Source organism: Salvelinus fontinalis, chromosome 11, assembly GCF_029448725.1.
Source record: "Salvelinus fontinalis isolate EN_2023a chromosome 11, ASM2944872v1, whole genome shotgun sequence".
In the NCBI taxonomy this organism is placed as follows: Eukaryota; Metazoa; Chordata; class Actinopteri; order Salmoniformes; family Salmonidae; genus Salvelinus; species Salvelinus fontinalis.
This window is the reverse complement of record NC_074675.1, coordinates 39,889,074-39,901,568: the sequence shown is the minus strand read 5'-3', so window position 1 is coordinate 39,901,568 and position 12,495 is coordinate 39,889,074. Positions and strand designations below refer to the sequence as shown.

The 12,495-nt window shown below is 45.4% G+C and overlaps 1 protein-coding gene across 20 annotated transcripts in view; it reads left to right on the top strand.

Annotated features, from left to right (window-relative positions):
* LOC129865730 (adhesion G protein-coupled receptor L3-like) overlaps positions 1-12,495 on the top strand; it is a 306,636-nt gene that overhangs the window by 181,745 nt on the left and 112,396 nt on the right. For all 20 annotated transcript variants that reach the window (XM_055938713.1, XM_055938710.1, XM_055938701.1 and 17 more), the window contains 2 exons: positions 6,946-7,296; positions 10,486-10,589. In XM_055938713.1, coding sequence (XP_055794688.1) covers positions 6,946-7,296; positions 10,486-10,589 — 455 coding nt within the window. The remainder of the gene's footprint in view (positions 1-6,945; positions 7,297-10,485; positions 10,590-12,495) is intronic.

The following is a 12,495-nucleotide window of genomic DNA, read 5'->3' as shown; positions in this document are numbered from 1 at the left end:
TAAAAATATATTTTCCTTTACTATTTTTCATTAACCCTACCACCCCTCCCCTAATTGGAGTAAACTAATGAACAACAACACTTAGGCTTTTACTTCCAACTGTTACATGCTATAAACATTGTTTTTAGTGCTATCCTTCCTCTACCCTCAACCTCTCCCATCTATTTCTGATGTCCATCCAGTTCTATTTTCAATATATTTTGAACTGTGCTGTTTCACAAATGTTCTGAACCTATATACATTTCACAGACACAGTATATTTTACTTTTGTTCTCTTGTTGTTATTAGTCCCAACCTTCAGCTCCATTCAATCCCTCCCATCTCTCTTAACACCATCCGTATTGGATTTCTGTTTGCCATATATTTTTCAACTGTGCTGTGATGCTTCATAAAAGTTCTGAACCTTTCTATTCTCATAGTTTCTACAGATTGTAAATTAAATATTTTTTTTGCTAAAACGAATATATTATTGAGCGATTTGACTATGACTTTTCAAATCACCAAGTATTGCTATCTGAAGCGTTAGCCCCAGCTAAATGTTGCAATTCTTCAGTCATTCCTGGACCTGTGACCAAAACAAGATCCACGGACAGTTCCTTAGACTTCATGGTATAGTTTCTACTCTGACATGCACTGTCGACTGTGGGACCTTATATAGACATGTCCAAACAATTGATTTGTCCACAAGTGCTCTCCAATGAAGTTGTAGTGACATCTCAAGGATGATCAAAGGAAATTGGATGCACCTGAGCTCAATTTGGAGTGTCCCAGCAAAGGTGTGTGAATACTTATGTAAATGTGCTGTTTCAGAATTTCACTTTCAAAAAATGTGCTAAAATATTTTCAAATTGGGCTATTGTGTGTAGATGGGTGATTTACATTTTTTAATTACATTTTCAAAATGTAGAATAAGTCAAGGGGTATGGATGCTTTCTGAAAGCACTGAGGCCTATAGGGCTCTGGTCAAAAGTTGTGCACTATATAGGGAATAGAATGCCATTTGGGACATAACCATAGTCCCTCAGGCCAAGAGAGGTCCTTCACAATGCGTTTCAAGGGAAATTGAAAGCGGCCTAGCCACCCAAGTGTTCGCGTGTGATATTGAGAGATGCTCATCGCTATCCCTTAAAAATGGATGAATAAATAGAGAGCATCATGAACAAGTGAGGCAGATGTAACGTTGTGCTCTGGGATATGTTCCCCTCCATCACTCCATATGATCATTTCTGCGGAAGGAACCGCTGTGCATTGTAGCACAGATTAACGTTAATGCGTTACTGTCATTGCTGATGGCGATGGTCAAGTCTTTGCCGAAGGGAGACATGTTACACCTATTTCTGCGTTCGTTCTCTTTTGATTGGCGGGTAGAAGAAGAGTTATATGACACATGTGGGTGGGTGTGTGCGTGTGTGGGTGGGTGCACATGTACCCAATGTGTGTTATTAACAGTGGCTGTATACGTTTACGTATGATGTGCACGTATGTTTTGTGAGCAGGCAAAAGTGCTATAGGACACCATTAAATGTTCATTACGATTAGGGAAAACGATGCCTCTGTGCCTCCTGTTAGTTTGATTAAATAGGATGCCTGTCAAGATGGTCTTTATTGATGGAGTAGCCCCACAGCAGTCGACGGATACCTAGGGATCTTAAAAGCACTTCAACACACTGTTTGTTGGAGAGAATAAAGCCTTGAAACTGTTTTTTACCACTAGAAAGAAAAAAACATATTTAATCAAATAGCGGGATACTTTTGTTTGTTGTTGAATGTCACTGAATGTGTTTCACTGCTGATTTTGTAATTCTTACCCTTTAATCAAGGACTTATTTAGACCTGGGACACCAGGTGGGTGTTAATTATCACGTAGAACAGAAAAGCAGCAGTAATCCAGACCTCTGGACCTCCAGGCTGGATATAAATACCCCTACCATAGGCTTACACATTGTCAATGTAACATGCTTCACACTTACACAAAGGCCGCTGTACTACTTTATTTACTTTTGAAGGTGTTTTCTGACTTTATGGAACAGCTAGAGAGAGAGGATGACAGTGTTAAAAGATGGAGAGAGATTGTGTCAAGGGGTAGTAGGTTGTCACTGTAGACAGTTGTGCCAGAGGCTGCAGCATTACCGCTAGACCAGCCAGGCCACACAAAGGACCCTGTTTTCATCCTGTATTATCCCCCTTTATTGTAGGATGGTATCAGTATCGTCGATCATGCTTGTCACTTTTGCTGCACTTAACTATTTGTAGGAGAGCAAACGCCTGCTTCATGATTGCATTTGGAATGGATTGCCGCATCGGAGTGGCTATGGGAACTAACCTCTATTCTCCAGAGAGCTAGGTTTCCCTAGGGTTCTACCTCCTATATCCTGGGGCCCACTAAGACACAAGATAATGGCCACAAAGGTGAGAGTTAAAGGGACAGCTCCCTTATAAGAGGACGTGTGTGTTATTCTTGTCTTCCTCTCTCTGTGTGTGTGTGTGTGTGTTGTCATTGATTTGCCTGCCCTCTCCCACTGTTTGCTGGAGTGTTATGAGGCCTGACCTTTCCATCCTGGCCCTAACCATTTACAGCTAAGCTTAGACCACACAGTCATAAGATGCTTGTTTCTAAATGCAATCAGGGAGAGCAGGGGAGGCAGGAGAGTGGAGGTGGGCTTTAGCTGAAATGATTGATGAGCATATCATGGGGGATTGTAATGATGTAGAGGGGTGTGTTTGTTTGTGTGTGTGGTGGGGGTGTGTGTTTGTAGATCTGCCTACGGTGTGTTTGCCTTTGTGATAGCTAAGGTGTAAGTGGGGGGGGGGGGGGGGGGGCTGGCTGTGTGTGGAATCAAACCTTTAACCCAAGACCTCAGGGAAACAAGATCTAAAGAGAATCTTTAATGTGTATCTGCGCTTGTGGTGTACGGGTCAGCTGTTTGGTTACCCACCCCTGCAATTGCTAATAACCCATCCATAACTGCCCGACTTTGTGATAAAGTGAGGCCCGCACCTGACCCTAGACCGCTAATATAGAAAATGCTCTGAGAGGGCGGAATGATTTGTTGTCAGGGTGCAGGATTTTCTTTTGCCTAAATGTTTCTGCTTATAATTTCCACCATTTTGGTCGACTATTTGTTAGTCAACTTGTCTATAATTAGATACATGCAGCATATCTTCTGTGATTATGTTGCCCTAGAAGACTAAATAAACCCTTGCTCACCAGAATAATGTCATAAATCGACAATATTCAACAAAACCGACAAAGGCCTTGAGGACAATACGTAAAGCTTAATAAAGAACAGTAAAACTGGCAAGAGCAGTGTGGGTTTGTCTTTCATAAATCGATAGAATGAAATGAGTGCTTCAATCTACACAGAACAAAAATATAAACGCAAATGTAAAGTGTTGGTCCCATGTTTCATGAACTGAAATAAAAGATCTCAAGAAACTTTCCATACGCACAAAAATATTTTGTGTACAAATGTGTTTATATCCCTGTTGGTGAACATCTCTCCTTTGCCAAGATAATCCATCCACCTGACAGGTGTGGCATATCAAGAAGCTAATTAAACAGCATGATAATTACACAGGTGCACCTTGTGCTGGGGGCAATAAAAGGTCAATCTAAAATTGTCACTCAACACATTTCCATGTCTCAAGTTTTGAGGGAGTGCACAATTGGCATGCTGACTGCCGGGAATGTTGCCAGAATGTTCATTTTTCTACCAGAAGCCAACTCCAGCGTCGTTTTAGAAAATTTGTCAGGACAACCAACCGGTCTCAAATGCAGACCATGTGTATTGGGTCGTGTTGGCAAGGGGTTTGCTGATGTCAACACTGTGAACAGAGTGCCCCAGGGTGGCGGTGGGGTTATGGTATCGGCAGGCAAAAGCTACGGACAACAAACACAATTGCATTTTAATCGATGGCGATTTGAATGCACAGAAATACCGTGAGGAGATCCTGAGGCCCATTGTAAAAGCCAATTTTTATTTTATTTTTTAAAGTATCTGTGACCAACAAATGCATATCTGCTTTCCCAGTCATGTGAAATCCATAGATTAGGGCTTTTTTGTTGTTGACAGATTTCATCATATGAAATGTAACTCAGACAAATCTTTGATATTTTAGCATGTTGCGTGTTATATTTTTGTTCAGTATAGTTGACATCAGTCAAGTTTTCTGTCGTCTCTGCTTCTTTCGTGGAGCAGACATTACTGGCCTTCCCTTATCTTTATTTTCAACTCTCCATTTTGCAGCTTTTCTCTTCTTGAATTAAACACCGACATTTTTGCCTCTGTAGATTGACATGTACTTTTTCTGCCCATTCCCAAAAGCATTTGGCGATTAGCGTGTAGGCTGTTAGGCACGCGTATACTTAGGCCCTAAAGCTTATAGGCTTACACACTAATGCCAGATAGCCTAAAAATAATGAAAAAAAACAATGTAGCCTATAAATAAATGAGTTGTACACGAACAATACATTTATATATTTTTGTATGTATCGTTTTCTCTTTATTCAACCCACCCGACCTTCATCCACACAATATTTCATGACTCTAAACCCGCCCGCCCCGCAGACATAACCACGGGGACTGCGGGTTGAACCCACACATCGCTGATCCGCGTCGCGGGGAGACAAAGAAAAACAATGTCATATTTACGACACCATTGTCTTCCTCCTCCGCCCCTGGAATCGCACAGCTACAATACTGTTATTGACTTGTTATGCAGAAAGGCTTGGTATGTACACAAGCACACATTTTAAATACTTTTTTGAATCCACAAATCAAATTACGTCATAAAGGATTCAAACATTTTTAAAGGTTGTTGATGCAAGGACACTTAATGAAACAAAAAGCACCTTCTCCTCCACACAGCTAGGCTCCTCAATAACGGCTGAAACACAGCAGTACCTTCTCCTCCACACAGCTAGGCTCCTCCATAACGGCTGAAACACAGCAGTACCTTCTCCTCCACACAGCTAGGCTCCTCCATAACGGCTGAAACACAGCAGTACCTTCTCCTCCACACATCTAGGCTCCCCCATAACGGCTGAAACACAGCAGTACCTTCTCCACCACGCAGCTAGTCTCCTCCATAACAGCTGAAACACAGCAGTACCTTCTCCTCCACACATCTAGGCTCCCCCATAACGGCTGAAACACAGCAGTACCTTCTCCTCCACACAGCTAGGCTCCTCCATAACGGCTGAAACACAGCAGTACCTTCTCCACCACGCAGCTAGGCTCCTCCATAACGGCTGAAACACAGCAGTACCTTCTCCTCCACACATCTAGGCTCCCCCATAACGGCTGAAACACAGCAGTACCTTCTCCACCACACAGCTAGGCTCCTCCATAACGGCTGAAACACAGCAGTACCTTCTCCACCACGCAGCTAGGCTCCTCCATAACGGCTGAAACACAGCAGTACCTTCTCCACCACGCAGCTAGGCTCCTCCATAACGGCTGAAACACAGCAGTACCTTCTCCTCCACACATCTAGGCTCCCCCATAACGGCTGAAACACAGCAGTACCTTCTCCTCCACACATCTAGGCTCCTCCATAACGGCTGAAACACAGCAGTACCTTCTCCTCCACGCAGCTAGTCTCCTCCATAACAGCTGAAACACAGCAGTACCTTCTCCTCCACACAGCTAGTCTCCTCCATAACAGCTGAAACACAGCAGTACCTTCTCCTCCACACAGCTAGTCTCCCCCATAACAGCTGAAACACAGCAGTACCTTCTCCTCCACACATCTAGGCTCCCCCATAATGGCTGAAACACAGCAGTACCTTCTCCTCCACACATCTAGGCTCCTCCATAACGGCTGAAACACAGCAGTACCTTCTCCTCCACGCAGCTAGTCTCCTCCATAACAGCTGAAACACAGCAGTACCTTCTCCTCCACGCAGCTAGTCTCCTCCATAACAGCTGAAACACAGCAGTACCTTCTCCTCCACACAGCTAGTCTCCCCCATAACAGCTGAAACACAGCAGTACCTTCTCCTCCACACATCTAGGCTCCTCCATAATGGCTGAAACACAGCAGTACCTTCTCCTCCACGCAGCTAGGCTCCTGCATTAGGGTACCTAGTCAGTTGTTATGCACTACTCTTAGGCAGGCCTGCAATCTGAAGGCCACATACCCAAAGTCTTTGTATGAACTGCAACCATTAACAACATGTGCAACAGACTCCATTACATTTAACTCAGGGTGTAAAATACAGAAGGGACCATGGTTTTCAGGGTACCAGAGTATTAGGTTGTATTTTGTTGGTAGAACTTGCAGCCTCACCTTAACAGTAAAGGTGAGCATGTCATCACCAATGGCAACGTTCTGGTACATGGAATGGGAGACAAAGTGGTCAGCACAGTGCAGAGCACCAAGTTTCCCCTGCAGCCTCAGGCCAGGCCAGTGCTGCCGTAGCTACATCCGTGTGATACCGAGGAGTGTAGTCCTCGATTTAGGATGCGATGGTCCATCATGGGTGACAGAAGCCTCCACAACAACACAGGGGTCTGCAACAACTGCATCAGAGGCAGTCACACACAAACGCGCACATACACTCACACACACAGCTGGAAATGGATGCCTGTGTACTTGTTCCTAGCTGTGGGAGTCTGCCAGCTCCTCAGTAGAAACTGAGCCTGCACAACCAAGCCACACCTGCCAGATCCAATTGATCCAGTTTGAACTATCTCCTCCTAAACTGACACTGGAGATAGGAACGATTGAACCCCTCTGAGTGTTTTTGCGCTGACCCTGAAATAAATTAGCCTCTCAGACATAAATGTAGTGTGACTGAATAAATAAAGAAAATACATTGCTCAGAATCAATTTTTTTTTTATCTTTCCCTATTCCATTTTGAAGGCTGTTATTTCTCAACTCTTTTTTCTTTCTTTTTTTTCGGTTTACTGATTCTCTTTCTTTCATCTCTCTTGCTACAGAATCGTCATCGTCTGTGATCGTTTTTATGGATACCACGACAACGCGGACTACAACTCGACCGGCGACGGTTTCCATGACGACCACGCCAACAACCAGCTCCACCACAACCACCAGGGCCTCTGCGACGACCCCCGTTGCCCAGCGACCGCGCACCACCTCGACTACTCTGCCGCCGCCATTGCCGCCAGCAGAGGGCAATATCCCAGAGGGCAACACAAGGTCGTCCCCGTCCTCCAAGCTCCCCAACGTCGGCATTGAGTACTGTAACCCCATGATCATGTCAGACGTGTCTTGGCCCAAGACCAGACAGGGACTGGTGACCAGGCAACCATGCCCAACTGGAACAATAGGTAATGGGTTTGTTCTACTTCATACTGTGGTTAGCCTGCAGCAGGATGGCATTTATTGTCATGAATCTTGACCTGGAGGCGTCTCTGCAGAGTGGTGACTAGCTAGCACACCCACAAAGTTGTAAAATCTGATTTTGAACCTAACCTTAACCAGACTGCTAGCCCTAATGCTTAACCTTAAGTTAAGACCAAAATGTCATTTTTTGTTTTCATAAATTTTTACAATACAGCCAATTTTAACTTTGCAGCTTGCCCATCTAGCGGAAATCGCTCAGTTCTGCCTCCAGGACAAGATTCATGACAATAAACGTCACCCTGCTAGCCTGTGTCTTAAATTACATATTCACTGGGCCCTGGTAAAAGTACATAGACCACTATAGGCCTACACTAGGGTCATGTACAGTTGGTAGTTGTCAAATATAGCAGCTCACTATCCGGGGTTGAATTATCTGACAGTGCAACAAACATGTCAGTTTAATTGTTATATGTGTTGCATATGTTTACGTGAATTATGTCATCAAACAACTGCTTAAAGCACTGTGTAGTCCAGGCAACGTAGGGAATGTCTGAAGTATCACCAAAATAGATTAGTGATCCCTGCGGGAATCAAACCCACAACCTTTCTATCGCCATGCTTTTACCAACTGAACCCACTGTATGGAATATTGAACATTATGCATAAGGATGCCATGAGTCTGGCCCTCGGAGACAAACCAGAATCCTCTGCAAGCTCCTGAATTGCCCCCTCAGGAATGAAGCTGATCATAAAAGGCAGAGCTTTCCCCTTAAATCTGCTCTTTCTCACTGGGGGTGAATTTCCAAATGTAGTCATGCAGTTAACTCAATTAATCCTGACCCCCCCCCCCCCCCCCCCCCCCCTTCAGTTTTCCCGAAATTTGTCGTCAAACACATTCTGCCGTTGATTTTCTCAACTCTGTACGGCTACCAATATTCAACTGATTATGAAAACCTATTGAAGTGTGACGTTTGTCTCGCCTGAATGTTTCCCTGAATGTTATTTACAGGAATGTTCTGTTGTTTGTATGCATCCTCCCATGCCTTATGTTCGACTCGCTGAGAGTAGAGAAGCTAAAGATGGCAACGGTACAGGGCGAATGGAACCAAGACGTGGAATCCTCCCCTACGCTTCTTCAATCCCAGGAAACAATTAGCCAAATGAATTAACACTAAACTGTTGTTGTGTGTGTGCTCTTTAACGAGGACCAGGCGCTTACTGTAGCTCGTAAGGCGCCACGTCACTCGTTTCTTCGTCTCCTCCTGTGCCAACTGGAATCAGTTGGCTCGGGTCAAAAGGAATGGATACCAACATATTAAGATCCGAGAAGGTCAGGCACCTCGGAAATGAAGTGAAATAGTTTTGAAGTCAATAGTAAGCATAGATCCACATGGAGAGAGTGATATTAAAGAGAGATGGAAGAAATGCATGTGAATGTTGCCATTAGGATCAGTATCGAGGTATTAGAAGATTTGTGTTGTAACATGGCGCCCATGTTGGCAAGGGTGTCAGTGGTTGTGTCCCAGTGCTGCTCAGGGCCCGTATTCACAAAGTATCAACATTGAAGTGCTGAAATAGGGTCAGTTTTGCTGTTTAGATCATAATGAATATGATTATATGGAAAGGAGTGGGTCCTGATCCTAGATTACCTGGAGACACCAGTCCCCGCGACGTGGCCACTCGAACGCCTCCGGCGTACCGCACAACAAGCGGGACACGAAACCACCGAAGTAGAGGACGGCTTTGAGTTTCCTCACAGGCCGTCTTTGAAAGTTCCTTGAAACCCTGCCCTATCTCTCTTTCCCTCTCTTCAACATTCTCTCCCTCTCTCTCCATCTTTTATGTCTTTCTCTCTCCATCTTTCTCTCTCTCTGTCTCTCTCACTCTATCGTTCTCTCGCCATCGTTATCTCTCACTCTGTCAGGTTGAGGCCTATCTGATAAACCCATCAAACGTTAGGAAGTCCAAGGAGGACTGGGAAGGAAATTGTGTGTCAGTCAAAGTTGATATCAGTTAATGTTCGCAGTCTGTCTCCCCCTCCTCTCTATACCCCATGGACATGTATCAATCGGAGACTAGTGTTTTTCTTCCCCAGTCGTGGAGTTGATAGTTAAAATAAAAAAAACACAATTGCAGTTTATACACAGATTGAATATAAACACTATCAATGGCATAGCCCACATGAACTTGTCCTGTTTTCCTCGATCTGTGTCCCTTTTCAAATGCTGTGCATCCCAAACGGCACCCTATTCCCTTCATAGTGCACTACTTTTGACTAGGGCCCATAGGGGAGCGTGAGTTTATGTATAGACGCAGTCACCGTTTCTACGCAGAGTTAGTAAAAGCGCTGATAGGGGCGTAGTCCCATTTTTAACGGACCCTTTTCCAGAAGCCCTGTGTGACCCAAAGGCCACACACGCGCCGCTCCACATCCCCGTCAGTACCAGTCGTCTCCCTCAGGCAGCATTAATTGACCTTTCGTAACGAACTCCAGGATTTCCGACTTAATTGGAACACAGTTTGGTGTATTTTTGCCAGGGGTTCAACTGTCGCACCCGTTTTACACATGCAGAGGTGCGCCGACTCTTAATTACTAGATTCACACACTATCCAATATACCTCTGTGGGCCCTGAAGTGCTACCACAAAAATAAATGACTTAATTTAACATGTAGATGATTTCATTTAGCGTGTAGATGATAAAACCAGTCGATGACATTCATTTTTTTCACATCCCCCAAATATATTTATTTTAACATGAAGTTGAATTGGTTTTAAGGACATGGTAGTTTGATTGGGAAATTGATATTTCGGGGGCAAAGTCGTGACATGCACATTCATACGGACAAACGGCAACAGATTGGATGAGGATGAACAATGGAAATACAGGCAGAGCGGTTGCGAGAAACGGTTGTTTCGAAACACGCGTCTCGCAGTGGAGTAGTTTTTTTTTTACCCTGGGGGATTGTTGGGTAACTGAAGCATGGTCTTCAGATTAGCGTTGAACCCCAATGCTGCCCTCACCTCTCCCCCTCCAGACGTACGTTCAGGGGACCAACCTTTGTTTTCTTACCAACATGGTAAATGTCGTTGGTAGCATAGCGATCATCTCCAGGGATAGCTTTGCCTATATGCTCTATTGCCTCTAACTCTGAGTGTTGTTTTCTTCCACAGGCGTGGCCATGTATCTGTGTATGGGGCCTGAAGGATACTGGGACCCCCTAGGTCCCGACCTCAGCAACTGTACGTCCCCGTGGGTCAATGTCATCACCCAGAAGGTAATGAGCCCCCAAGAGTCCCTACTTACAGATGCACGCACACTCGCGCATGGACACACACTTCGCGCTTGGCAATTCACACTTGTTCACTTGGCAACAATGGAAACTTCTTCGACCAAGGGGATACTACGCCCATCCTCCAGTGTTCCACTGGTTTTCTTTGTCCCTGCTGAGAAGAACTTAGTCAATTAATGTCCACTCACTATAGACCCAAGGACGACAGTTGAAAGCAGCTGTCTTAGAAAACTTTCCTCCCTACTGCATTGAGTTCACAATGTTGGCCAATACACCCATTACCCAATTGTGCCATTTTCTTTTGGCCCAGAGGGGTCTATCTTATTCCCCGGACGAGAGTTACTCGAAGAGTTTCACGCATTCTGTGTATAAATCTATAATGGAGTGGCACTCACAGAATATGTGGTTATTGGGGCTACAGCAGTAGCGCTAGTAGTACTAGTAGCATCACTATCCCTGTTTATGAAATGCATCGGATCTCAAAAAAACTCGGAGGAGCCCGAGGCATGCGGGCTATAACACTTATAATCCACTCCAGAGCGGCAAATCGCAGCCCCTTAACCAAACAGCGCTTTGTGGATATGGATTCACAGGTGGCTAAAAAAAATGAGGGAGAGAGGGAGGTAAAGAGAGAGAGAGGGAGGTAAAGAGAGAGAGAGGGAGGTAAAGGGAGAGAGAGGGAGGTAAAGAGAGAGAGAGGGAGGTAAAGAGAGAGAGAGGGAGGTAAAGAGAGAGAGAGGGAGGTAAAGAGAGAGAGAGGGAGGTAAAGAGAGAGAGAGGGAGGTAAAGAGAGAGAGAGGGAGGTAAAGAGAGAGAGAGGGAGGTAAAGAGAGAGAGAGGGAGGTAAAGAGAGAGAGAGGGAGGTAAAGAGAGAGAGAGGGAGGTAAAGAGAGAGAGAGGGAGGTAAAGAGAGAGAGAGAGGGAGGTAAAGAGAGAGAGAGAGGGAGGTAAAGAGAGAGAGAGAGGGAGGTAAAGAGAGAGAGAGAGGGAGGTAAAGAGAGAGAGAGAGGGAGGTAAAGAGAGAGAGAGAGGGAGGTAAAGAGAGAGAGAGAGGGAGGTAAAGAGAGAGAGAGAGGGAGGTAAAGAGAGAGAGAGAGGGAGGTAAAGAGAGAGAGAGAGGGAGGTAAAGAGAGAGAGAGAGGGAGGTAAAGAGAGAGAGAGAGGGAGGTAAAGAGAGAGAGAGAGGGAGGTAAAGAGAGAGAGAGGGAGGTAAAGAGAGAGAGAGGGAGGTAAAGAGAGAGAGAGGGAGGTAAAGAGAGAGAGAGGGAGGTAAAGAGAGAGAGAGGGAGGTAAAGAGAGAGAGAGGGAGGTAAAGAGAGGGAGAGGGAGGTAAAGAGAGGGAGAGGGAGGTAAAGAGAGGGAGAGGGAGGTAAAGAGAGGGAGAGGGAGGTAAAGAGAGGGAGAGAGAGGGAGAGCGAGGGAGGTAAATAGAGAGAGGTAAAGAGAGAGAGGGAGGTAAAGAGAGAGAGGTAAAGAGAGAGAGGAAGGTAAAGAGAGAGAGAGAGAGAGGGAGGTAAAGAGAGAGAGAGAGGGAGGTAAAGAGAGAGAGAGGGAGGTAAAGAGAGAGAGAGGGAGGTAAAGAGAGAGAGAGAGGGAGGTAAAGAGAGAGAGAGAGAGGGAGGTAAAGAGAGAGAGAGAGGGAGGTAAAGAGAGAGAGAGAGGGAGGTAAAGAGAGAGAGAGAGGGAGGTAAAGAGAGAGAGAGGGAGGTAAAGAGAGAGAGAGAGGGAGGTAGAGCGAGAGAGAGAGAGGGGAGGTAGAGCGAGAGAGAGAGAGGGAGGTAAAGAGAGAGAGAGAGAGGGAGGTAAAGAGAGAGAGAGGGAGGTAAAGAGCGAGAGAGCGGGAGGTAAAGAGCGAGAGAGCGGGAGGTAAAGAGCGAGAGAGCGGGAGGTA